At 51.6% G+C, this 25,294-nt stretch overlaps 1 protein-coding gene across 1 annotated transcript in view; it reads right to left on the bottom strand.

Annotated features, from left to right (window-relative positions):
- The window catches only part of Slit3 (slit guidance ligand 3), a 595,024-nt gene that overhangs the window by 76,929 nt on the left and 492,801 nt on the right, over nucleotides 1–25,294 (bottom strand). The window contains exons 14-20 of the mRNA XM_052758587.1: nucleotides 24,071–24,234; nucleotides 13,981–14,131; nucleotides 12,542–12,616; nucleotides 5,911–6,054; nucleotides 4,777–4,920; nucleotides 2,628–2,791; nucleotides 1,465–1,597 (exon numbers count right to left, since the gene is read on the bottom strand). Of these exons, the coding sequence (XP_052614547.1) occupies nucleotides 1,465–1,597; nucleotides 2,628–2,791; nucleotides 4,777–4,920; nucleotides 5,911–6,054; nucleotides 12,542–12,616; nucleotides 13,981–14,131; nucleotides 24,071–24,234 (975 nt within the window). The remainder of the gene's footprint in view (nucleotides 1–1,464; nucleotides 1,598–2,627; nucleotides 2,792–4,776; nucleotides 4,921–5,910; nucleotides 6,055–12,541; nucleotides 12,617–13,980; nucleotides 14,132–24,070; nucleotides 24,235–25,294) is intronic.

A 25,294-nucleotide genomic window follows, 5' to 3' on the forward strand; every position in this document is an offset into this window, starting at 1 on the left:
ACAGGGACTCTTAGTGACTGTCAGACCTCCTTTCCTTCCCCGGGGCTGCCAGTCCCCATGACAACCTGTCTGAGCACCAGAGAATGCCAGAAGTGACAGTCCCACCTAGCATCTGTTTGCATTCTAAAGGGCTGGTGTGCACACAGCCCACGTAGGAGACACTGGCCTGGGAGGTGAGAGAGATTCCCCCGAAGGAATCTGGGTCACGTCACATTTTGTCAATTATGTCTGAGGCTATGAGCCCAGATGGCCCTAGCAGAGGAGTGGGCCTGGGGTGTGGGACGGAGTTCTGACACACGAGTGTGGCAGTGTGGGTGAGTGACGGTGTGAATCTTGCTGCTTGGACACCCTGACCTACTGTCAGCCCCCTCACTTCCAGGGTCTCCACTGGTGGAGCTACTTCTACCTGTCCCACTCCTGCCCCACAAGGGACCTGCTCCTGCTGGCCCTTCTGAGCATGGCCTCAGTGTCGTGTCCCAGAGAAGCTTTCTCTGAGGAGCACACCTCGGTAAACCTCTCCTTTGCCTCCCCTTTTCTCCTCTCACCTTTCACCGAGTCGTGGGAGCTCCAGGGACAGCAGAACAGATGTCTCCTTTCCCCAGAGAGACCACAAGCCTCACGAGGGCTGGGCCCACCTGTTTTGCTAAGTGTCACCTCTCCATGTTGGCAGCAAGCCTTACATATGAGGCACCTCATCCCCATGGGATGATGGTACGGAAGAGGGCAGCGTCACAAAGCACGGGCAGGCGGTGCCAGCCCGTGATGTTCTTCTGCAGCAGATGGCGAGCACCTATGCCTGCCGGAGAGCTAGGCCGATCTACCGCTGAGCCAGACAGGGTGCTGCCTCCAGTACTGTGAGCCCTCCAAAGAGAACGCGGCGCCTGTTTCATTTAACTTTGAGCTTCCGGTCCAGGAACAAGATCTGGGGGCGGGGGGTGACTGTGAGGAACCCGAGTTGGGAAGATGTTCTAGAACGGGTGCAACGGAGCGCCGCCGGCACATCACCTGCTTGATGGGTTGGCTCGAAGGAGGGATGGGATCACATTGGAAGTGGGCCCTCCAGTGCACAAAAAGAGCCTTTCATAACACCCTGTGCTACCACTAGGGTTAGACAGAGGCTTCACAGGGTCCAGGAAGGCAGGGTCCAGCACAGAGGTAGCCTATGCGTTCTGGAGGGTGCAAGAAATGTGGCAGCCCACTCACACTCTGGAGTATCTTTAGAGAGAGGAGGGTCAGACAATGCCTCTCTGACCAGATGGAGATATGTGGAGTCGGCCTGTCCCTTCAACCCTCCGCCCCCCAACACCAGTCAAAGCTCCCAACCCCTGTCTGAGAGAAGCTCTGCAGATATCCAGACACGTCCCCACGCCCTCCCTTGAGATGCTGGGGTACAGCGGGAAGGTTGCTGCTGCTGAGGCTGGGGGGGAGGGAGGGCTGGGGGGCGGGGCTGGGGGTGGTACCTACAGTTCGGTCACGTCCTTCGGCATGCCTTTGGGGAGGGCACGGAGCCCCCTGTTGCTGCATCGCACCACCGTCTCCACGCAGGTGCACTGCTCAGGGCAGCGTGGACTCAGCAGGCAGCTGCTCTCCTCGTTGCCTGTGGGGGAACCCAGACAGGGTAAGCATGGGAGGAGATGAGCCCCACTGGGAGAACAGCTGGGCAGAGCTGGCTGGCAGGGCCAGGCTGTTCCCAGGAAAGGCCAGCTCTGCCTAGCTCCAGCAGCGGGCCTGAGCCAGAACTGAAGGTAGCTGCTGGGTTCTTCCACCGTCAGAGGGGAAGGATGCACGCCGGGGAGCATGGGAAGCGACATCGTCATCTAGAGCGCTCTGCACGAAATGAAGACCAGTCAAGCTGCCGACCCAGACCCACAGCCACAGATAGGAAAGGGGGTCCTGTCTATCCCGAGGAATAAACCACACACCCAAAGGAGCAGCCAGCCAGAGGCAGAGCCCAGTCCTTTTCCTCCTCTCCACCCACCACTGTATAGTTATCCCTATAGGGTGACGAGCATGTCAGCAGCCCCCATTATGATGCACCTCAATTAATCTGCAAACAAAGTCTTCTGTCCTAAGGTAACAAAAAAAATTCACCAAGTAAAGAACTATACTGGCTCGAATTCATGCCATCAAATACGCCTTCTGCGGTCCTGAGACCCAAAGCCTCAGATTTGGGGGTTCATATCTCTTAGTCAAATGGCAGGAATTTTCCTGAAGTCTATTTCCCGTAAGTACATACTCTGACTTTCGTCATAACAGAGACAGGGAGATCTCCCTGTCCAGTTGTGTAGGCTGTGCCCAGTACCAAGTGGCATACCATCTAAGAGGCATGAGGCTCACTGCAGACACGGCAGGGGAGTGTACCAGGCACAATGGCATTCACAGAGAGGACCGTGTTCGATATGAACAAACATCTTGTCTTAGTGAAATCAGTACAGATGTATGACTGAGGGAAGTAAGGTGGCTGCAGAAAGAGACACTGTTTCTTAGTCTGAGGAACAAGCCACGTGGGCCAGCAGCAGACCCTCAGAGGCCTCAGAGCATAGTTCCTCAGAGCCCACGGGCAAGAGGGTAGAGTGGAGTCAAGGGTCTCAGCAGCGTGCCTGCCTTCCCAATTCACTCCTCCTTACCGTCGCAGGTGAAGTCCTGGATGGCCACGTCTTGGATGGGAATCTCCTTGAGGAAAAAGGGCTTCTGGCATCTGGGGTTCCCACTGACGATCCGACGCTTCCTCAGCCACCGGCCGAGCCAGGCCAGGTGGCAGTTGCAGTTGAAAGGGTTAGACAGGAGGTTTCTGAGAGAGAGAGAGTGAGAGAAAGTGAGAGAGAGAGTGAGAGAGAGAGAGAGAGAGAGAGAGAGAGAGAGAGAGAGAGAGAGAGAGAGAGAGAGAGAGGAGAGAGAGAGAACCTTTAAGTGGTCATTGTCCATCCTGACCCTAGCTAAAAGTCTAGGGGCCACTCCTGTAGCCCAGGCTAGCTCTCCCAGGGCCATGCTGGGGTCTTGGCATCCCTTGCTGGAGAATGCCGAATTTTTCTCTAAATCAAGCGGGATGAATGTAGCTGCCCTCAACCTTATCCCATGCTAATGGGTGTGTTGTGACCGCCAGCCTTGGCCTCCTCTGTCCATCAAGCCCCACTCGGGCAAAGCTGGCAAGTCCTCTGTGGACAATTTTCTCTACTTGAGAATGGTGTTCATGTCCCCCTTCCCACTGGAAATGCCTGCCGTGTGTGGGGCTGGGTGTCAGTGTGCCCGACCTGGGGCAGCTGAGCCCATTCCCTTTTCTGACTTGTGCCCCTCACTTTCTTCCGGCGGCGGCGGCGGCGTCAGCGTCAGCACTAAGGTTAGTTCCATGACTGTCAGCAGCTGCCCACTGACTGAGGTCTGTGAGGCTGGCATCTCTGTGGGCCTCTGCGCATCCAGAAGCCAGCCTGTGGACCTGCCACAGGCAATTCGCTACTGTCTAGGCGGTGGCCTGACAGACCAATGGGGGAGGGGACGAGGGTGGTAGCCGTCGTCACTCTGAGTGCTTGCCCCAGGCCTGGGACCATGCTAAGGAATTTACAGCTCTATCAGGCCACTGAGGCAGAGGCTGGGGCAGGGGAAGGGCAGGCCAAAGGAGGGAGAGGAGAGAGGCTGAAGGGGAGCTCCCCAGGCTGTGGAGTCCAGGAGCTGCCACTGCACAGTCCTCAGGCAGGGTGTGAAGGATGAGGTCAGGAGGGCTTGGTCGCACGGCAGAGGGGCTCGCTAACTGGGAGAAACTAGACGGCTGGCCCCAGGCCACTCTGCAGCTCCACTTCTATTCCAAGTGGGAAGGTGACAGTGGGTGCCAGAGCAGCTGTGGCTGCCACTCTGTCACTTCTGAGTAAAGGAGATGGGACAGGTGACTGACGGCTCGCTAAGGACAGCTGAGGCACAAGGCAGCGCCGTCAGCAAGTGTAAAGTGAACGAGCGTTGAGAACCGTCTGTCCTTGGGCCTGACTATGCAGTTCACACTGTCCGCAGGGCCGGTCCTCGCAACAGTCGTGGGAAGTGGACTGTGGTGGGGGAGATAAAGAAACAGTCTCAAGCTGCCATGGCCAGGGAGAGGAAGCTAGGGTTTGAACCTGGGACACATGGCCCTACAGTCACAATCACTACCCTATGCTGCCGCCTTCCTAATGCAGGGGACTCCCTGGGCAGGGGCTACTTACAGGCCCAGAAAGCTGGACTCCTCCAACTCTGGCTTTGACAAACACCAATGTAGACAGGATCACCTTTTAAAACCCACTGTTGATCACACCATGGCTCTACGGCAAAGCGTCAGTGTTCTTAGTGTGCTTTGGAAACTAACGCAGCACTGTGGCCACACAGGCGGACCCTGGCCTCCTCTCCAGTCTCGTCTTACACAGTGCCCTTGCACACTCAGAGCATTGGCCTTGCTGGGCTTTGCATATTTACTCTGCTCCAACCAACCACAGGGCCTTTGCACGGTTGTTCCTGCTACAGGAAATGCATCTCCCACTTTCTTTAACAAACTCACCTTCCCTACCGCTTCTCCACAAAGCTCGCGTTGGGCTTTCCCATCATGGGGACAATTCACTGTGCTGCCAGCCCCAGGAAGGAGGAGCCAGGTCTATAATCCTTAGTACTTAGATGGTAATGGGCACATAGGGAGAGCCTGACAAATGTCTACTAATAGACAGATGTGACTTTGGCCACCGTCAGTAGGGAGCTGGGATGTCAGGAAACTCTGCAGGGAGGGACCCAGAGGAAGTGGGCAGCAAGGCTGGGGGAACTCACATGGTGGACAGGGAGACGAGCGTGGTGAAGGCTCCGGGGGTGATGGTGGTGATCCGGTTGTCATAGAGCGACAGCAGTCTCACAGAGCTCAGGCCAGCGAAGGTGTCATTGTTGACACAGCTGATCAGGTTGCTCCTCAACATCCTGGAAGAGGGTAGGAGAGGATCATGGGTAGTGTTCTTGCCTCTCAAAAGGTGAACAGCCATCTCCCGGCTCAGCCAGTCACCGTTCAGGTTTGTCTGGTGATGGGCAGGACCTGGATTCTCACTGGGACAAACACTGGTGTCTATGAATGTGTACTTCACACACTGTGTGGTGATGGTTTGAGTGAGAATGGCCCCCACAGGTTCCTATGTTTGAGTGCTTGGTTCCTAATTTGTGGAACTGTTTGGGAAGGATCAGGAGGGTGGCCATGTTGGAGGAGGTGTGTCACTGGGGAGGGTGGGCTTTGAGGTTCCAGAGGGCCATGTCATTCCAGTTGACTCTCTCTGCCTCTCTCTTTCTGCCTCACACTTGTGGATCAGATGTAAGCTCCCAGCTACTGCTCCAGGGGCATGGACTCTTTCTCTAAAACTATAAGCAAGTCCCATGCTTTCTTTTATAAGTTGCCTTGGTCATGGTGTCTCTTCACAACAAAAGAAAAGTAACCGAGCCACACCGTAAACACAAATCACAGCTATCCATGTGCACCTGTGTGGTTGTCAGTGTGTACATGTATGTTCAGAAGGAAGTGGACCCACATTTGGGTTCAGTGTATGTGTATGTGCTTGACTGTGGATGTTTGCTTGCAGATGTATTTAGGGGCACAGCATGTGTTTCTGTGTGTATGAGTAGCGGGAACGTGAGTGTTTGTGTGCATCCCTCAGCATATATGTTACTGGTATGAACAGGCACATGATTGCATTAGAGTGGCTCTGAGTGGGATGTGCTTAGGTGTGTGGACATGCTGGTGGGCTCAGCATGTCAGCTTCTTTGCATTAAAGGTGGAAAAGTCTGATGCTGTGGGGAGGAAGGAACCCACAGGCCAGGACGGTGCCTGACTCGGCTCCCTGTCCACAGCCTTCACAGTCCAGCCCTCATTCCCTTGCCTCCTGCCTCCCCGCTCTGGACCTGAGCCCAGGTCTGGGTACTCACAGTGTCTTGAGGCCACTGAGGCCCCGGAACATGCGCCCATGCATGGTCTCCAGCTGGTTCCCTGTCAGCATCAGCTCCTGAACGCCAGCTGCTCCATCGAAGGCACCCTCTCGCACCTCCTTGATCCTATTGTTGCTCAGGTTTCTAGAAGGAGGGGGTAGAAGCGGGAGGATCAGGCAGGTGGCAGGAGCTTAGCCTCCAGCTCCCTGACATTGGGTTCTCAGCATCTGTGCTCTGGGACAGAGAGGCACTCCTCTTGACAGGTGGAGTAACGCACAGAGTCCAGGACTTAAAGTGTTTTCAATGTAATCATTTTTTGAATGCTCTGGAAGATTCACTCTTATTTCTTCCCTTCACCAAGGGCTCCCACTGAGCAGTGGTCCTCAAAGGAGGGACTAAGAAAAACATACAGCAGCCCTCCAGGAGGGTGAAGACATTTGAAGGGCTTGTAGGTCTCTCAGTAGGAGCCCTTACAAGCAGACGGACACTTCTTACTTAATACTTGTTGCATTATTTCTTTTTTAGGAGAGGCCAACCACCATGACCTCATCAAACCCTCAAACAACACCCGACAGGTACCACTGTCCAATGTTATGGATGAGGACATTGGGTTCCAGGAAAATTGAGTGACTTTCCCAGATTCACACAGCTGAAAGAGCTGGGCTGTGAAGCTAGGCTTTCTGGGACACAAGAAACATTTCATTGACCAGTCCCTCCTTCCCTTCTATACGTGATTATTTCTCTGGAGATGTGAGGACTCGCTCCCTTGTATAACTGAGCTGCAGAATTCAAGTTGGGAGGTTTTGGTGTGTGTGTGTGTGTGTGTGTGTGTGTGTGTGTGTGTGTGTGTGTGTGTGTACACACACGCGCGTGCATGCGCATACATGCATGGGAGTACGTGTGTGTGCCTTGGCCAGAGGTCAACATCAGGTATCTTTCTCAGTTGTTCTTTGCCTTATTTTCTGACACATGGTCTCTCACTGAATCTAGAGCTTATCTGATTCTGGTAGACTGATGGCCAGGGAGCCCAGGGACCCTCCTGTCTCTTCTCCCCCATTCTAGGATTATAGGCACAGTAAGCACCCCACCAACAGATTCATCTCCCCGGTCCTGGGATCTTGGCTTTCTCACAGCATCCTGTTCCTGCCCAGCCCTAGCGCTGCCGTTCCTGAGTCTGCCCCAGCTCTGAGAGCAAGCCTTTCTCTCTGATACCTGGTGTCCACAGCATGGGGGACCACGCTAGGACAGTGACAGCAGGCAGATACTGCACAGCCATGGAAAATTCTAGTTCCCAGGGTTCTTTCAGGAGCCAGAAGCAGGGATTCTCTGGACCATCCTGTGGTCCAGGCTGAAGGCACTCATGGTCTTCCGGGTGGAACAAAGCCTGATGGTGCTCATACTGTGGACGGGAAACTCTGAGGACGCCACAGACTCACTGAGCATGTGAGGTTGTCTGAACTGCTGGGCTCGCTCACAGACACTGGCCATATGCCCAAACCTCTTGGTGGGGGTGGAGACTGCTTTATGCCAAGGCCTTGAATGGATATGGGGCCATACCAACCCTTTCACAGAGCACAGGGATGAAGCCTCCCAGAGGGACAAGGGACCAATTTGAAGCACACGATGAAATAATGGTACCCAAGGGCTCAATGTAAGACATTTTTCCTTTCCCATCGGTGGCCTGGGCACCCAGGGAACAGTAGCGCCTACCCCTGGAGACAGCTGTGGAGGGATGATTTTTAAAATCATCTTCTCTTTGTTTTTTCTCTGTTCCCCAACCCCTTCCTCTACTGCTAACACCCCCCAAAGTCCCTCCCCTAAAGCTTGTTAGCTGGGGCACTCCTGAACTGGGATCCATTTCTGTGATAAACTGGTACGCAGACTGTTTCCTTATCAATTCCTATTGTCTTGGTCAGGAATAAGTCAGGAACAGAGGGAATGCATGGGGGAGACCACATAGGACCCCTAAACTAGAGTAGGAATTGAGGTCAAGGCTTTCCTAAAAGGGTTAGGTTCCAGGGCAAGGGGCTGCTTGAGGATTAGCATGCAGAGCTGGACAATGAAGACGAGTTAGAGCTGTGGAGGTGTGTGTGTGTGTGTGTGTGTGTGTGTGTGTGTGTGTGTGTGTGTGTGTGCCTATTCCCTGACATCTGTTTCTTCAACAGAGCAAAATTAACATCCCATTTCTGGAAGGTTTGCGAATTGCATTTCCTTAGTCTGGGAGAAGGAAAAACAGAAGTAGGGCGGGAGAGACGGGCAGTTGTAGTACTTTCTAGAAGAGCTGGCTGTTGTTCCCTCCCTATCCATCAAAGCTGAGCTTACCACTGGAGTCTGTAGCGGGGGGTGGGGGCAGAGTGTAGCTTGGAGCAAATATTCTAGAGAATGCGTGTATCTAGATTTTCTTTTCTTTTCTATTCTTTTTTTTAAAGATTTATTTATTTATTATGTATACAGTGTTCTGTCTGCATGTATGCATGCATGCCAGAAGAGGACACCAGATCTCATTAGAGACAGTTGTGAGCCACCATGTGGTTGCTGGGAATTGAGAGAGCCAGTGCTCTTAACCATTGAGCCATCTCTCCAGCTCCGTATCTGGATTGTCTAAGAACTCTGATGTAGTCCCAATGAACTGTCTCCCTGAGACACTGCTGCTCCCAGGAGGCCTCAAAACATAGATGTAGTGGGCTCTCTCCCTGTCTCCACAGACCTATCCAGAGAAAGGTGCTTCTCTGTGGCTCTAACGGCCCAGCCTCAGAAAGGCTCAGAGGGCTCATGTGTACTGCCTCTGCAGGTGCCCAACTCCATTCTCCCCAAAGAACAGAGAGGCACACAGGGGATTCATGCAGCTCCCAGTCTGAGCCCAGGTAGAGGAGGCCACAGCTCTGAATATGGAGTCTCTTTCTCTTTTCCTTCCCCCCTTTCCTTCCCTCCCTCCTGTCTTTCTACACGCCCCCTCCAAATCTCTCTGTGCTAGGGGTGGTACCCAGGGCCTCAAGCATGCTAGGCAAATGTCCTACACTGAGCGGCTCATGGCCGTGATGCCCTTTGAGAAGCTGTGTGGAGCTGCTCCAGTGTAAAGGCCAGAGACGCAGGAAGCACGGCAGGGTCCCATCACCTCTGCTGGAATCAGAAATGGTAGATTCAGAACCAGGCAGCCTTAGGGGCCTGGCCCAACTGTAAGGCAGCTCAACAGGTCTACAACACTGGCCTCAGCCACTATACCGTCAGATATCCTGACCCACAACCACTGCTGTCGGGGAGTAGGGTAGTGACTGGTCCAGAGCACAAGAACTCTTCACTGCAGCTGGTGGTCTGGGGCTGGATTCACCCTGTGGGGTCTTAGTCAGTTGGTTGGTACTGATGAGTGTGTGGATACAAACACACACACAGACACACACATGGGTACACACAAATATATGGATACACACATGGACACACACACAGACACACCACATGGGGATACACACACATGGACACACACACACACACACGGATGGACATACACAAACACATGGATACACAGACATATATACATGGATACACACATGGACACACCACATAGACACACACACATGGGCACACACATGGGGACATACACACAGAGATGGACAGACAAACACATGGATACACACACAGACTGCTTCCTGCTTGAGTTTTAAACTCGGACAAGTTACTTAACATTCTGTGTCTCTGCTTCCTCATGTATGGAACAGAGCAGTCCCAAAGCCGTTGGTTTTGCTTGGTGAGGGCAACATTAAATAAACACTAGAACTTTCTGGCACAGAGCGAACAGTAAGTGTTGACTGCTGGCTATTGTTGGTTCTGTTACCATCAAGGTCATCAGAGCCTTCCCAGCCACGTCCCACCTTTGCCCTACTCCCTGGGCTCCCCAGACTGTCTGTGCAGAACTGCTGTTTACGTATGTAAGTGGATACTTCAGGCTGCTTGGCCCAGATGTCTGGCACTGGATCTGACATCATCTCTTGCCAACACCTTGGCGAGGCCTCACCTTTCATCCTTATTTCTTCCGATTTGTTTGCGCAGTATCGGGGATTGGACCCGGGGTCTTGTGCATACTAGGCAGGCACCCCTCCTCTGAGCAGCACCTTGTCACCTGTTTATTTCTGCTCCTCCTCTTCATTCACAGGAAAAATGAATTTATTTCATTTTTCATTTCATTCACCATGCAAATGATGAAACTAAGTAACCCCCCTCCCCAAAGGGTCTCCTAGGATCACACAGTGGACAAGAGCAGAGCTGAGCTCAGGTGACTGCAGGCCAGCCTGCAGGTTCTGCCCCACACCTGAATGTTCAGCTGGCCTGGAGCAGTGGGAGATATTCAGCAGCCCCGACCTCCACTCCTGCATGGCAAACATAGGGCCTAGCTGAGTGGCGTCTGCTCTTTCGGTTGAGATCTGAGCTTGCATTTGGCCAGGCTCACGTCCATTGCACGTGGCTGAGGAGGGGGACCAGCTGCCTTCTGTAACACATTCGTATTCTTGTTTCCCTTCGCCTACGGCAGTATTTCTCTGTGCTCACATCCCCACCGCAAGTGGGAACACAATCTGTGTGACTTTTACCTAAAAGGCGTGCACGGGGACAGTGTCTACTTTGCAGAAGCAGAGACTCCTGGGATCCCGTTTGCTGGGCAAACAGGTGGTTGTGCAGCTTGACTCATTTCAATACCTTCCTCACGTCCATATTCACCTCCACATCTGTCTGGAGGTTGAAACCAAAGCGCACTTTTCTCCGGTCAGAAATGGAAAGGACACGTCGAAGTGGTTGCTAATTGTGCGGGGTCCCACAAGCTCACGGGTGCTGGGCCACAGTGACAGCCTTACCAACCTTCCATGTGCTCTGGTCTCAGCTGTCCCCTCAGAGAACTAGCTCATCTCCTGCTCCAGACAGACATTTATTTACAGGGGCCTTTGGCTAAAGGCAGTGGCTGTAGTCAGCAGGGGCGCGTAAGTGGTGCCACTGAGAGAGCAGCTGCATAGGGTCTAGAAGGTGTCTGTTCCCTTGGCTGCAGGGTACTGATGGGTAGAAGTCTGATGAACAGGAAATGAGGAGTTACAGACAATCCTCATGATTCATGGTTCTTCCATTCTGTATCACCAGGAACACTGAATGAGCACACACTGAATCACTGCTCCCGGGGAAACTAGATGAGGCTCCTGTGAGCCCCTGGTCATGGCATTTCCATCAACCGATCAATAATAAGCTTGTTCTGTGAGTGTTTCTGCTCAGACACTGTATTTACTATGCTATTGATCCATCAACATTACACTCATGGCCAGCAGTGCTGGGCTCATGCCTGAACAAACGCACGAGGCTTCTCCACAGCGTGTGTGCCCTCAGTGAGGCACAGCACAGCTCTCTCAGACTTTGGGTATCTAGACAGTGTGCCAGCACTGCGCTTGGGCCAAAGTTGGCACTAAAAAGCACAAAACTGCAAAGCACACGCTATTTGATAAACTGTAAAGTGGATACTGGCTTACAGTGTGAGAGCTGGACCCGGAAGGCAGAGCATCCCCGTGTTCAGCCTCAGCTGGGAATGTGTGGCCCAGTTAAGGGATGCATGCTGGGGTGAGTGGGTCTTTCACTACCATATGTATGTAAATGACACAAACAGATTGGAAAATTGTGATTTTAGAGTTGTATGAATTTTGGTACAGAGATGAGTTAGTACATATAGAATTTGGTAAGTAACGATGGACTGCATTTGCCTTGTTGAAGAAATAGACACCATTGGGAGATATGGGGTATGGGGTGGGGTAGGAAGGATGGTTAAAGACAAGTGTGCCCTGGGAGTCAGAGGGTGGGAAGCTCACCTCTCTGTGCTGGCACCTCTGCAGAGGCACTCAGAAGGGGTGAGGCGGGAAGCAAGCCTGACCTCACAAGTGTGAGATCCAGTTTTGACATGTATTCAATGTGTGGCCTTAGAGAGGTCATTGAACTTCTCTGAGCTATGGCTCCCTCACCTGCCCAGCACAGAACCTGAAGCCAGCACAAGATGGCTGAAGGAAGACTAAAGACAGTGGATATCTGTGAGGTGGGCATGCCGCCCTGGCCAAGGACAAGGGCTATCACAGCGGCAACATCCTTCTTGCTGTCTTTAAGACTTGGCCCCAACTCCTACGAAGGGAGAGAGGGTCGGGAAACAAGTAGCCATGCACTATGGAAGCCAGTAACAGCATGTGAGTCCTTTGCCCAGACTCTACTCAGACCAGCGGACTCTATGACCAAACCTACCAAGAGCAGCTGGGGATTCCTTTCTGATGTGCCCCTCCCATGCAGACCTCACCCAAATGCCAAGTACCACAGGTCCCAGACATCCCCATTGCATTGCTGTTCCAGGTCCACGTTCCCCCTCCACCTTCTGAGGTAGATGCTTAATGTGGGCTGGGGGCAGAGACAAGTAGAGGGGACACGGGAAGGGAGACAAGGAGGTGTGGAACGTATGGTCCACCTGATGTCTGGCAACTCAATGACAGCCACACTTGATGCTGGTCGGTGCTGTGTCCCTGGTGTCCAGTCCTGGACACGGCAGGGGACAGGGGTGGGGGGGGCAGGAGTGAAGGGTGAGGGGCAGGAAGCTGAGGTGGCTGCTGGGTCCCCCAACTTGACTTACATTTTTCGCAGGTTGGGCAGCTTCTTGAAGATCCCAGTGGCCTCCAGGACAGAGATGTCATTGTCATTCAGTCGCCTACATGGGAAGCCAGAAGAAGCAGGGCTTAGCTAGGGTAAGGCACCTCCTTGGCTACCAGTCTTCCTCACACGGCTCTGGTTGAACTCTGCCTGTAACTTCACAGTCAGCAAAGTTCAAGAGAATCACGAAAGACTTTGGCATGAGGCGAGGGGTTCAGCAGGGAGAGGTGGATGGGAAAACCCAGAAAGACACTGAGGCCGAGCCCTCCCGTATGGCTTCTTGCATACGCTGCATTGATATCCATTGTTCTTTAAACACACAGACAAATAGCAAGTACCTGGCTCCATTTTAGGGGGGTACCAATGGCAACCCAAGCTCCCAGGGAGGTTTCCTCAGGGTCACCTGAGCCCAACTTGCTCATCTCTTCCTGACCACTTCTGTCTTCCAAGGGGGCTCAGGGTCCCCGCACCCAGCATCTCTGTGCTCAGAGCCTTGCTGTGCCCTCCAGCTGACTACAGAGGTCAAAGACAGCAACACCAGCTATAAGTCTGCCACTGTGTATCCAGGGCTCACTCTGTGCCAAGAGTCAAGAGGAATATTGTGCTTGCGTCTCTTTCTAGACCTTCTGAAGTGTAAAGGGAGACATTATCCCCCTCCACCTCCCCCCAGTCCCTGTTACAGCTTGGAAACTGGGCTTCAGATCTGAGAGGCAGCTTGGCCAGTCTCAGGGAGGCTGGAGGGAACAGAGGTGAGGTAAATGTCAGGTCTGTTTAGCCCCACAGGCCATCCTTTATCCTCTACCATGCTTCAAGTCTTAGTCTGTCCCTTTTTAGACCCTGAGAGATTGTTTGGGGGTTCTATCAGGGAAGGTCATCCTCTGTAGCCAAGTGTGCCACTTCTGGAGGTACGTACATGGAGCAGTGAAGGAGGGTGGGGACACCCACCTAGCTGGCCAGATTGGCAGAATCAACCCTGGTGATCAGTCTGTTGACAGATGTTGCAGCCAGACTGTCCTCACACCCTTGCCCAGTTTTGGACAAATCAATGTCCCTTTCTAGCATGGCTATTAGGTGGCTCAGATATATTTAATCATCTTAGTTGTATTTTTGCCCAGTAATAATTTTTATTTAATATTGATTTTTTCTGGTGATACTGTAAGTTCTGAAGGGCCAGCAGGTGCCATTCGCTTTGATCATTGTAGAAATGTAAGCCTAGAGCAGTGCCTGCTTTATGGTCAGTGTTCAGAAAACATTCATAGAACCAACGAGTGGTCTTTATTGGCAAGCAACCTGCCCATGTATAGACAGGTGTCATTCTCAGTCAAGTACACAGAAGACCCCACTCGAGTTAACTCCAAGTGACTAGGTATGTGTAAAGAGATGTGGGGGGGGGTGCGGTGCTCTCAAGACGGTGGGACTTACAGGTCAGTGGTATATTCAGGGAGGTGGCTCGGGATGCGGGCCAGCTTCTGGTTGGAGCAGTCCACAATGGTACCCTCGCAGCGGCACTTCTCAGGGCACACGAGGTCCATGAAACACTCACTGCTGAATCTGTTGCGATAATCCTCAGAGCCTATGTGGGGCCAAAGAGGGGGTTGTCATCATCATTTGGGTTTCCTGGCACAAGGTCTAACGTTGTGGGGAGTGAAGGTGGGGAGGTAGAGGTAGGTGTAGGTATGCATGTGTGCGTGTGTGTGTGTGTGTGTGTGTGTGTGTGTGTGTGTGTGTATGCAGGCTTGGGAGAAACTGCTTATATGGTGAAATATCGAATAGTAGACAATATCGATAAATATCCATTTGGCCATATTGCCGGCCACACCCCTCATCTACGTTGTTTCCCACATGGTCTTTTGTCATTCATCACTTTCTGTCTTCCGAGAAGCAAGGCTTCAGATCTGTGGGCTCTTACGTGTTTATGGGTCATGGATCTTTAGAGAAGCTGCCTAATGTTACAGATGCTCTGTTCAGAGAAATACCACAAGGCACCTACATAGAATCCAGCCGACAGTTGTAGGAGATTCCTGGCTCCATGATGTTTACCATCTATAAACTGGACATTAAGATCGGACTTTTGTGGGGGTTACTGGAGGGTAGGACAAAGGTATGAGAAGGGGTCACATACTTAGAGGTCTTCCTGGCCTTGCGGGCAATGTGTGAAGGAGGCCAGATACTCATTTGGTGCTAAATGACAAGCAGCATCTTGCCTGACTGACTTCAGTGAGGATGTTGGAGTACTAGGGTATCTGGAGCCCACAGCTCTCATGCTTTGGGAATCTGGCTTACAGCTGCCTGAGATTTCTTCGTGTTATTGGTTTTTTTTTTTTTTTTTTTTTTTGGTTTTTCGAGACAGGGTTTCTCTGTGGAGCTTTGCGCCTTTCCTGGAACTCACTTGTTAGTTCAGGCTGGCCTCGAACTCACAGAGATCCGCCTGGCTCTGCCTCCCGAGTGCTGGGATTAAAGGCGTGCGCCACCACCACCCGGCGTGTTATTGTTTTAAGAGAAGTCAGATATTTAAAATATATTGGCAATGAATCCAATTTTCAAACACAGTGAAAACAAAATGCATCTGAGGGGCGGACCTGACTTCCGCATAGAGAGGAAGTTCTCTTTAATGCCAATAAAAGGCTAGTTCCCATGAGCTAGAAGTTGGAGCTAAGATTTATTTTTTTCAAAATTTCATTTCTTTCAAGGTCATTTGGTGATGGCAACAGGCCTGACAGTCTGATGTCTCTGAGACATGCCCTTGGGGGCAGTCAGACAGACCTCTGTGAGCACATGAATTATGCTAGTGGCAATGGGGAGGGGCGTGCGGCTCTCCTGATGTGAGCCTGTTATGCTGGGGCGTATTCATGCTCTCACACCCACATTTCATTAGTGCATTGCTAGGTATAAAATGTGAGCTCAGCTCATGTTCGTCTAAGGCACAAGTGGAATGCCACCAGCACCTGAGGATCCTGTGTGTATTTCTGAAGTGTTTGAGTCCATGAACACTGGGTGCTTGGTGAACGGCTTGAAGCATTAGCATGGCTACATGGAGTGTGAGCAGCTCCTAGGTTGTAGCGGTATACTTGGCCAGCCTTTGCAACTTCCTAGCTCCTATTTCCCAGGGGTTTGTGTGAAGATGAGACTACACCAGAGGCGGAGTCTCCAGGAAAAGGCAAGCATGGTACGGACACGTGTGAGTCTACTCTCGAGCTTTCGTATATCTTGACAGATATCTGGTATTTGGAAGTCACAGAAACGCCACTGGAGCTGATGAGAGCAACCAACAGTCACTGCACTTGAAGCAGCAGGCAGCTGCTTTTCTCCAAACTTCAAATGGGTGGTTCCTTTTAACCCCTAGGGTTAGAACTTCACTTTGTAGATGAAGACCCTAAGGTCTACGGGGGTGGGGGGGGGTTGTTGCGGTGCCTGGTGAATAGACTAGGGCTAGCTCTCAGAGACGCACGTGACTAATGCTAAGTAGGCTTTAGTGTGCTTTGAGATTGAACCTTTACCCCCACATCTCTAGAAACAGCCATAAAGTCCGATGTGGTGGAGGCAGACGGAGTGGGTTTCTCCTCAGTGAGCTATGACAAAGAAGCGAGCAAATGCCCGCCTCCCTCCCTTACTCTTGCATGCTCTGCTCTGGTTTATCCTCCTGTGGTCACTGCTGACCGGGAACAAAATCGGTGGGCCTCTCATTCTCAAGTGACACTATCTGAAACAAGGAGTCAGAAATCTGGATGTATTCCTTTGTTCCTCTCTACCTTCCCACCCACTTCCTTCATCTCCCTTTGCCCCCGCTAGACTTGTATGAACAGAATCTATACACATATTTCACAGTTTTACCGCAGCTTCCTGGCACACTGTTTTATGTAAATCTTTTTCCTGGCCTGCACGCTTCACCCCACGGAATAAACCCTGAGTCTGCACCATTTCTCTTTAGACACACAGGAGTGCTAGGTTATTCTGCAGCTCTTGCCAAATGCAAACTTGGAATTCCGTCCTTGTCAGTGAAGGTACATGGCGGTATTGTAGGGGGGGGGCATTCTGCACGTGCATGGTTATGTTTCCTTCAGAACATGTCTGTAATGGGATACTTGCAAAACAGAGGAACCCTGACTCCTGATCAAAGGTAGAAAGACAGGAGCGAGCCCAGTTTGCACTTCACTGTGAGCCGGCTGAATGTGCACTGGCTGGGGACGGCCGCCTATTAAATGCATTTTCGTTTTAATCAAGGTGAGAGCAGTCTGTAGTTAGCAGGAATCGCTCTCAGTAGTATCGTTGGGTTATAACTGGCAGACCTCTGCAGTGGAGCTGCTGACCCATTTTAATGAAATGATTTTGCAATTAGATTCGATGGACTAATGTGTTCTCTCTAGCATTTCTCCCCCTGCTGTTTTTGTTATTGCCCTGGTTTGTAATAACGAGGGGGTCGGAAAGTGATATTTTCTATGAGTGGGAACCAGAAATGTTAATAACAGCCTATGTACATAACCGAAAAAGTTCATTTCCCAGTCAGAGCCAGCACGAAATGCCACCTCCGTCACTTCATATTTCATTACGGAAGCTACCCAGGGTTCCTCGGAGCCATTTGTTATGTCTAATGCTCATAACTACCCAAAAGTATTTTTAACTTTTCCAGAGCCTTAAAAGTCAATTTCAATCTCAATGCATATTTGTCACTGCCAGAAATACTTCGGAGGAGAGAACCAACCGAAATAGGTTACAGCTCCGCCTCTCTGGGGTGAGCTCAGATGGGAGGGATCTTGCAGGATCTGAAGACAGGCCAGAAAGTTCAACCCCAGGTGGAGCGGGCCCCAGAGGAGCTGGTATCACCTAGCCTGTGCCTGCCTCTGCCCTTGTAGGCCTTCCCCCCACTTGCAGACATCTCAGAACAACAACACATGGTACACAATCATAGACAAACTTTAATAGACAGAGGTTGGGGGAAAGGTGAAAATCGACAGCAACTTTTAATTTTATTTTATTATATACCCTTGTTCTACACCTACGTCTGGGAGGGAGGTGTGAAGCATCTAAGGTTCATCACTATCTGGTCAGCAGGGGAAGCCTGCTGTTCAGCATTCTCCTCCTCTATCCCAAGCATCTCCAAGATGGGCGAGATGAGAGGGAGAACTTCAGAAAAAGGAACTGGGGTGGGTGTGTTCAAAGGCCTCTCAGGGTTTATCGGCTTGAAAAGAAAGTGATAGGGACAAGCCAAGGGACAAGTCATGAGTGGCGAATGGAATCAAGGACATTGCACACAGACAGACATCCATTCCTAGGCCAGGCGGGGGGAACCAGACACCTGTGGTTGAGAAACACTAGCCGTTTTGGAACAAGTTTGGCTATCATTCTGGGTGTGAAGCTGTCCCTGTATCCCAGTCACCTTCCTGAAAGCAGAGGGAGAGACCCGTGTGCCTACTGCCAAAGCATCACGGAGATGCAGAGGAAGAGTGCTATCATGGATTCATTCCCAAAGGCCTGGCCCTCGCCTGATGTGGGCAGTGCTAAGAATGTCCCCTCTACACGGAGGGGAAAGATTCTTCTCTCCGTAGGAGGGTTTGCTTATACCCATGGTATCTTGTACACTCCTGATGTAGGAGAAGGGCCACTTGAACAATGCTTTCTCCTTTTTACTCATTTCTAATGACAGATATGAGCTGGAAAGAGAATGTGAAAAACACCTTCAACGCCCTATCAATTCAAGTCAATGTTTCCACAAATTTTCCTTTCAAGGCAAAGAGTGTCCAGAAGAGGAAGGGCTTGACAGCACTGAGGCAAAGCACAGCCAGTAGGGAGCTAGATTACCCTGGGCCAGTTAGTTAATATCCTGCCTCAACACTCTGATCTGTAAAATGGGATCTAAAGTGTTATGGAATTAGGGTGACAATGTGAAACATCCAGAGCCTGGCCAACAGTAAGAACTCTATATATGTTCAAAAGTTCAGAGATACCCATTAACTCATCAGTGGCTGGGGCCCTTCTCTGAGTCACAATCAGAGGAGATAATTAGAGCCACACAGCTTGGTGGGGACACAGAATCCTGTTCCTACTGTTAAGTATGGGTTTGTGTCCACCTTAGTTCTTACTCATGGAGTAAGATACAGACTCTAGCACCAAACCACAACAAAGTCTACTTACTGGTTATACCAGGCCCAGGATTATCAAGAAACAAATTAAAGAGAAGGTGCCAAGATCCCTCTCTCTGTGGTAGGGACAGCCATTGTCTGTGTAGACTTCTCCCGGCCTCTGAAATGGCACCAGATGAAGAGCTCCATACCTCCATGGTAACTGTGGTCCAAGGTTAAGAAAACAGGTTGGATATCAGGTTTCACCAGGATCTAGGTCTAAGTATTCATGAGGAGTAAGAGGTGGGGTCAGAAGGAGTCCCAGTTCAAGTTCAAGGTCTCAGACCCATGTCAGTTCCATCTATTCTCACGCTTACATTCATTTCAAATGAAGTGCATGCCAAGAGAGGTGCTGGATTAAAGTCCTGAGCAGGATGACTCACCCTTTGCATTAGGTACCACTCGGTGACCTGGTGCTGGGACTCTCCCATGAAACAAGGGGGCCTATGCCTTAGATACACTTGTCTTCTTCAAATGGGAAGTTGGAACCCAGCTGTCACCCTTGGGGTCACTTGAGAACTAGACTTGGAGCAGAGTGACTCCATTTGCATAGGATTTGTGGATACTCCCAGCATGGCCCCTGTGGAGTTTTTCTAAACTCCTGTCGCCATGCACCTGACTCCTTCAGGATTCCCACCCCCTTCCCTCTGTGCATTAAGACTGGGAGAGGTGGGTCTGGCAGGCGCGGTGATCCAGAGCAGAGAAGAGTCCAGCGGTGGCGGCGGTGGCGGCGGGCCATGCTGCAGGAGAGAGCGATGCTTTCCGCGGTGCTTGACAGAACCATGTTCCGTTTCCATCGTTCCACCACATGGTTAGATCAAGCACAAAGGAAAGCCCCGCGGCAACTGGTCAGAGTCAAGGTCAGGAAGCAGGCATCAGAGAGAGGACAGGAGCGCTCAGAGGAAGCAGCGTGGAGAAGTGGAAGCCAGAGCAGGCCCCCACTGAGCGTGATTAGTGCCAGTAGTGCGTTCCACGGGATCCTGCCAAAGACGGGGGTGGGGAGGGGCGCCTCCCTGTGCCCGGCCCCAGGGAGACTCAGTAGGACAGAGGGACAGGTGGGAAGCCATCAGACACTCACACCCAGGAGCATCCCGGCAGGCGACATACCACTTACACACTGACCCCGATGGAGCCTGCAAAGTCTGCCCCAACCCACCAACCATGTGATCTGATATGACACGAAGATATGACACGGTCAGCAACGCGTCTTCTCAACGCTCTGTGACCCAGGGCTGACCCCACAGCTGAGGAGCCTTGTGGCCGTCTATGCCTTTTAATGAAAGAGATTTCCCATAGTTCTCATCGGTCTAACACAGCATAATCTCCTCTCCAGGCAAAAGCTCCCTTTAACATCCCATGACTGAGGAGGCTCCTGAGTACCTTGCAGGGTCCCTGGGTCCCTTGGGCTGATAGCCAGTTCACCCCAGATGGCTTGAGGTGTGGTAGAGGAAGAGTGTAGAATTAAAACCACATATTCTCAGATGGACAAGGAAGGGAGAGTCAGCGGGGCCTTAGGTTTGAGAACAAGACACCTACAGTCACCATGGTCTTTGAACACTGTCACAGAGGTAGGCCAATTGCATGGCCAGTGGTTAGAGGCCGGCGTCTGATAAGGGGCCTTTGTCAGAGTAAGACAAGGAAGGAAAGGGCTGGAGAACCAATGGATTAGCTGGAGGGTAAGATATCTAACTTTAGGGTCTTTCTGATTTCTACATCCCTTTTCTGGCTGGGAATCATGGGAAAGGATGAGGCAGAGCCAGTCAGGGGGTCTTGGGTGCCATGGACTCCATCTGTATATCCCATCTTCCATAGGTCAGCCTTCTTCCTACTTGGCATCAGGCTGGAGTTGTGCATATCTCAAAGAAATAAGAGTCATAGCCAGGTGGCTGACCGTCCCTGCTTGAGACTTGACCTCTGATAGGAGGGAGAGGTCACTCTCCTCTACCATATGTTTTGGGGCCTGGTTCACTGCCAAGATGTTCTCATTCTCAGCATCCCAGTTGTCTAATTGGACCCAATAACGGTCCAGTCAGTATACACCCATGTCCATGCCTGGCCCCATCCACAGCTCTTCCCCCACCCTGATCTTACAGACTACAGCTGAGAATGGTACTGTGGGCTCTACTGCAGTTCGACACCCAGAGCTGCAGAGCTCTTCAACACTCTGGTTCTAAGATTTCTCCTGTGAGTGTGAGCAGGGCCTCAGTGTGAGCAGGGCGCATTTCACAGATTTTAGAACCTCCTTGTGCGGCTGGGAAGATGGGCTGCAGGTAAAGCCATGTGCTACACCAAGCCTTGGTGGCCTGAGTTTGATCCCCAAGCTCCACACAGTGGAAGAACAGACTCCTGGGAGCTGTCCTCTGACCTCCATACTTCTGCTGTTTTATGCTGCGTGCACAGCGCACACGTACGTGTACACACACACACACACACACACTCCAAACAAATAAAACATAATTTATAAAGTTCCTCCCGGGCCTTCTCTTTGCTTTGTTTCTCTACAGGGACTTGGAGGGTCCCAGAGGCAAATGATCTGGGATCTTCCTAGTATGCTAAAATCATCATAGCATTAGTGGTCATGTCTAGAAAATGATAGCCTGAACTTGGGGTTTTTCTGCTGTGGTTCTCAGTTTTGTCTCAAGAATGGACTGGATGAACTCTGAGGTTTCTAAAGTGTCCCTGGGCTGTACCCAAAAAGTACTGTACTTTAAGAAGAAGCCATTCTTACAGAAACAAAGGGGCAGCCTGATAGAAGACAGGCAGTGTCCTTCAGCTGTCAAGTGCTCCTTGGGGTGGGGCCTTGCTGAAGGACTTAATCGGATCCATTAGATCACCCCTGGCGGGCAGCATCCACCCCTAAACTGATCTTGGTCCAGGGCGGTGGATGCAGCGGATAGAGGCAGAGCAAAGTGGCTGGGAACCAGACGCCCTACCCAGGGAGAGGCTGTGCATGTTGCAGAAGCAGCCCTCAAATTGGCTCCTAATCACATCAGCTGTCTTTTCAAGGGGGCTGCTTTTAGGGGAAAGTACAATGCAGAGTTATTATCTGTCAGCTCAAGTCCATGTCATCTGCCACTCCTCACCCCTCCCCTTTCTGGAGCTTCCTAGAAACACAAATCTTCAGGGCTATGGTTTCTGTATCCCCCAAGGCCAAGGGAGGTATGGGTCCTGGTGTTTCTCAAAGCCAAAGCTTTTGGAGCTCAGTGGTAACCTCTCTGCTCCTCCCCTACAGCTACATAAAAGCATACCAAATGCTCTAAGTCAAGCTCATTTGGATTCTGGACATCACTGCCTCTACAGGAATAGGCTTTTTGTTTAGTATTTTTTAAAGTGATATTTTAGACAAAGTCAACTTGAGAATTCTGTCTTCTTCGCCCTGTTTCTTTGCTGTCCATTTCTGCCCCTCATAGGAAGCAAGACCCTGTAAACACCAAGGTAGATAGGCAGATGCTGGCACAGCTAGACTGAAAACTAGCTTTACTGTTTCCTAGTTCCACTGTCTAGTTCTTGTTCCCTACTCTGTTCTTTCTGTAAGCATCACCCATACCTTGCTACCTGTCCCAGGCTCAGTCAATGCTAGGTCATTGCCATGACTAATTCTATAGGGCACCTGTCATTGGATCCAGTGTTGATTATATCCCTGTACTGCCGCCGCCCAGGGTTCAGATGCAATCTGAGGTCCTGGTTATGGGCAAGACACTCGTGAGGCTGAGGGTCAAGGATGGCAGGTGGCTTCCTGCCCTCCTCCGACTTCCTTCATCCTTTCCATGGGAACCACTAACTGGCCAAGCTAGTTAACTCAGACCTGAGTAGGCAAAGATAAAAGAGGGAATACAGCTGGGGGTTGTCATGAGGAAAGCCTTGGCAAGGACTGGTCTGCGAGAGATGACACTTGGTGCTGGGGGGAGACTTTCTACCCAGAGATGCTACCAGACTTCGGGAGGAATCTAAGGAAGTGTTTGGGGGTTAGAAGCGGATCCAAGAGACTAGGAAGAAAGCAACTCAAAGCAGTTAGACCGCTTTCCTTCTAGATATTAAATAGCGTCAAGGAGAGAGCGATGTGGAGCCTGGTCCTGACCCTACTGCCGGTGACTGTGATGTGCGGGTGGCCCTTCACCTTGGAGCCCTCGGCTCTCTCTGCTGTAGAGCAGGGTCTCATCTGCTGACTTCAAGCAGCTACTAGAAGAAGCAAGTCAAATTAGGACCACTCAAGCACTGTGCCTCTCCAAGGAAGTCATCTCGCCAGCCACTATGCTGGGGAAGGCAAATGGGCAACCAGGGATCACCCTACCACAGAGTCCCTGCACCTCTCTAGACCCTCTCCAGCTATTTGCCTCTGCAAATAGAATGACAAAAGGCTAAACTTTATCATGCTGGTGACACATACGACAGAATTTGACTTAAAGCACAAAGAACATGGTACAAGAAACCAAAATCCGCCTGCTGGTCTGCTGATGGCCAGTCCCCATGCTGGCCTTGTTCCTGGGCTGAGCACTCTCTTGAGATGGGTGGGAGCACGGTTCTTGCCCAGGCACACCCTGTCCGGGTTGGCTCACCCTATCTCAGGACCTCCTGCTGATGGTTTACCAGGGAGGGCGAGCACAGCTCTGCTCTTTTTTCGGTAGAAAAAGAGAAACTGATAACAATGTCTAATTGCTTGCAGCCACTGGTCAAGGAGACCACCTTTCTTGACAAGGTGGGCTGTGAATTCTTTTGCCACTTGTCTCCATGTTCTTCCCGGGTGGTGGGGGGGGGCGGGGAGCAGGGAGGAAGACATTCTCTAGATAAGGGCTGGGTTATGGGAGCTCAGGCTTTGCTTCTTCCCACAGCCTGCTGTTCCCTGTATCATCAGAGAGCCGCCATCTGCTTCAAGGAGATAGGGAAGGTGTTTGTGAAACCTGTAACCCAACCCATTATGGTCGAGGGCTGTATTAAAGCCTGGCTGCGGCCTGGCCCGGGCTGTGTATTTCTGTGCCATTTGGGGAATCTGCTTCAGAGACTACAAAATAATCTTGGCCTCCTCTCGTGTGTGTGTGTGTGTGTGTGTGTGTGTGTGTGTGTGTGTGTGTGTGTGTGAAGCTAGCCCTGTCTCCTAGCTTCCACCAAACTCTGGGAGGGAGGGAGGGAGGGAGGACCGACTGTGCCTGGGTTCTGTTTCTCCCAAGCTGCCCGCCCCGCCCCCCCCCCATGCTTTTATTGTGTGAGTGTGTTTTATTTTAAATCCATAAGGTAATTGGTTTTCTGTAGGGCTAACTGAATTTCCCCAATTTAATTTGCAAAGATGCTCCCCAGGAGCCATTACAGCGCTCGCCGGCCTCCAGATTGGATTATTGGCCTCTCTGGGGCTGCTGTGTTCTGAGTCAGAAAGTGGGGCCCCACTCCAGTAACCTGATTACCTGAGCAGCGGAACTTCTTGCTTTTGATCTGGCTGATGCGCTTGTTGGCCAGCCGGCGTGGGCTGCTGCAGCGGGCCCCGCTTGTCTCAATGGGGTTGTCCTGAAGGTAGTCAGCCAGCCACTTCAAGTGGCAGTCGCAAACAAATGGGTTTTGAGCTAAGTGGCTGAAAGAGAGGCAGGGCTGTTAATCAGGAGTGACCTGCGGCACCTTGCTTCACCACCCCCCTTCCTGCGCTGGGCCCCAGCAAACTGGTGTGGAGGCCCTTCCTTCGCTGCCCCAGGAGGTCTGGAGGGGGTGCTGCTCTCAGAGAGGATTCAAAGAGGGGGTCTGAGGCCAGCTGTCTGCTAAAGGCAGCACAGATGCAGCCAACATCTGGTCTGGGCAATCAGCCTCCCAGTTCTCCCCTCTCGGGGGGCAGGACCCACTACTGACTGGCTCCACTTCACCCACGCCGCCGACTCTGATGGGCAATGCCAGTGGAGAGCTTTGGAGTTTACACTTAGAGTAACATGCATTTTAGTTCTCCAGGCTTGGTGGTACCAGGCCCATAAGGCAGCAGGCACAGCTCCTGGCTTACGGTGGGTGTTCCATATATAGTACTGGGGATTGTTGCTAGTCTCCTTATCACCAGGGGAGTGCTGTGGGTGTCGCCCCCTCTGAGCAGTAAGAAAACTCCACAGCACGAAGCACGGAGCAGCTTCACACGTGGTCGGCATTCAGTAACAAGCAGCTGTTCTCAGTCTATATGGGTCCCTGCTTCTCACTACTAGGAAATAAGTACCAGCTGACTTCCAGGGTCTCTAGGAGACCCCCAGGCTCACTGCAGGCCTGGAGCTGGGGCTGAAATCTGAGGTTGGAATTGTCAGGACCACAGACTGAGATCTGTATTCATCTGTTCACCTGCAGTATTTACACACACCAGCAATCCTTGGGAGTTGAGGGCTGTGTGTGCGCGCGCGCGCGCGTGTGTGTGTGTGTATGTGTGTGCGTGCATGCGTGCGTGTGTGTGTGTGTGTGTGTGTGTGTGTGTGTGTGTGTGTGTGTAATCCCCAGAAAGCCTGTATCAGAGGCTTGACTTTGCAGGGTGCAGGAAGCTGCCAGAGGAAGGGGATGGGGTCTCACAGAGATAGAGACTGCTTAGAACACTACTATGGCTATTGTGGTTATGAGCACAGCTCGAAAGTTCTACCAGGATTCAAATCCTGCTTCACACTGGCTGTGTC

This window comes from Peromyscus californicus, unplaced genomic scaffold, assembly GCF_007827085.1.
Source record: "Peromyscus californicus insignis strain IS unplaced genomic scaffold, ASM782708v3 Scaffold_3__1_contigs__length_106647218, whole genome shotgun sequence".
NCBI lineage: Eukaryota > Metazoa > Chordata > Mammalia > Rodentia > Cricetidae > Peromyscus > Peromyscus californicus.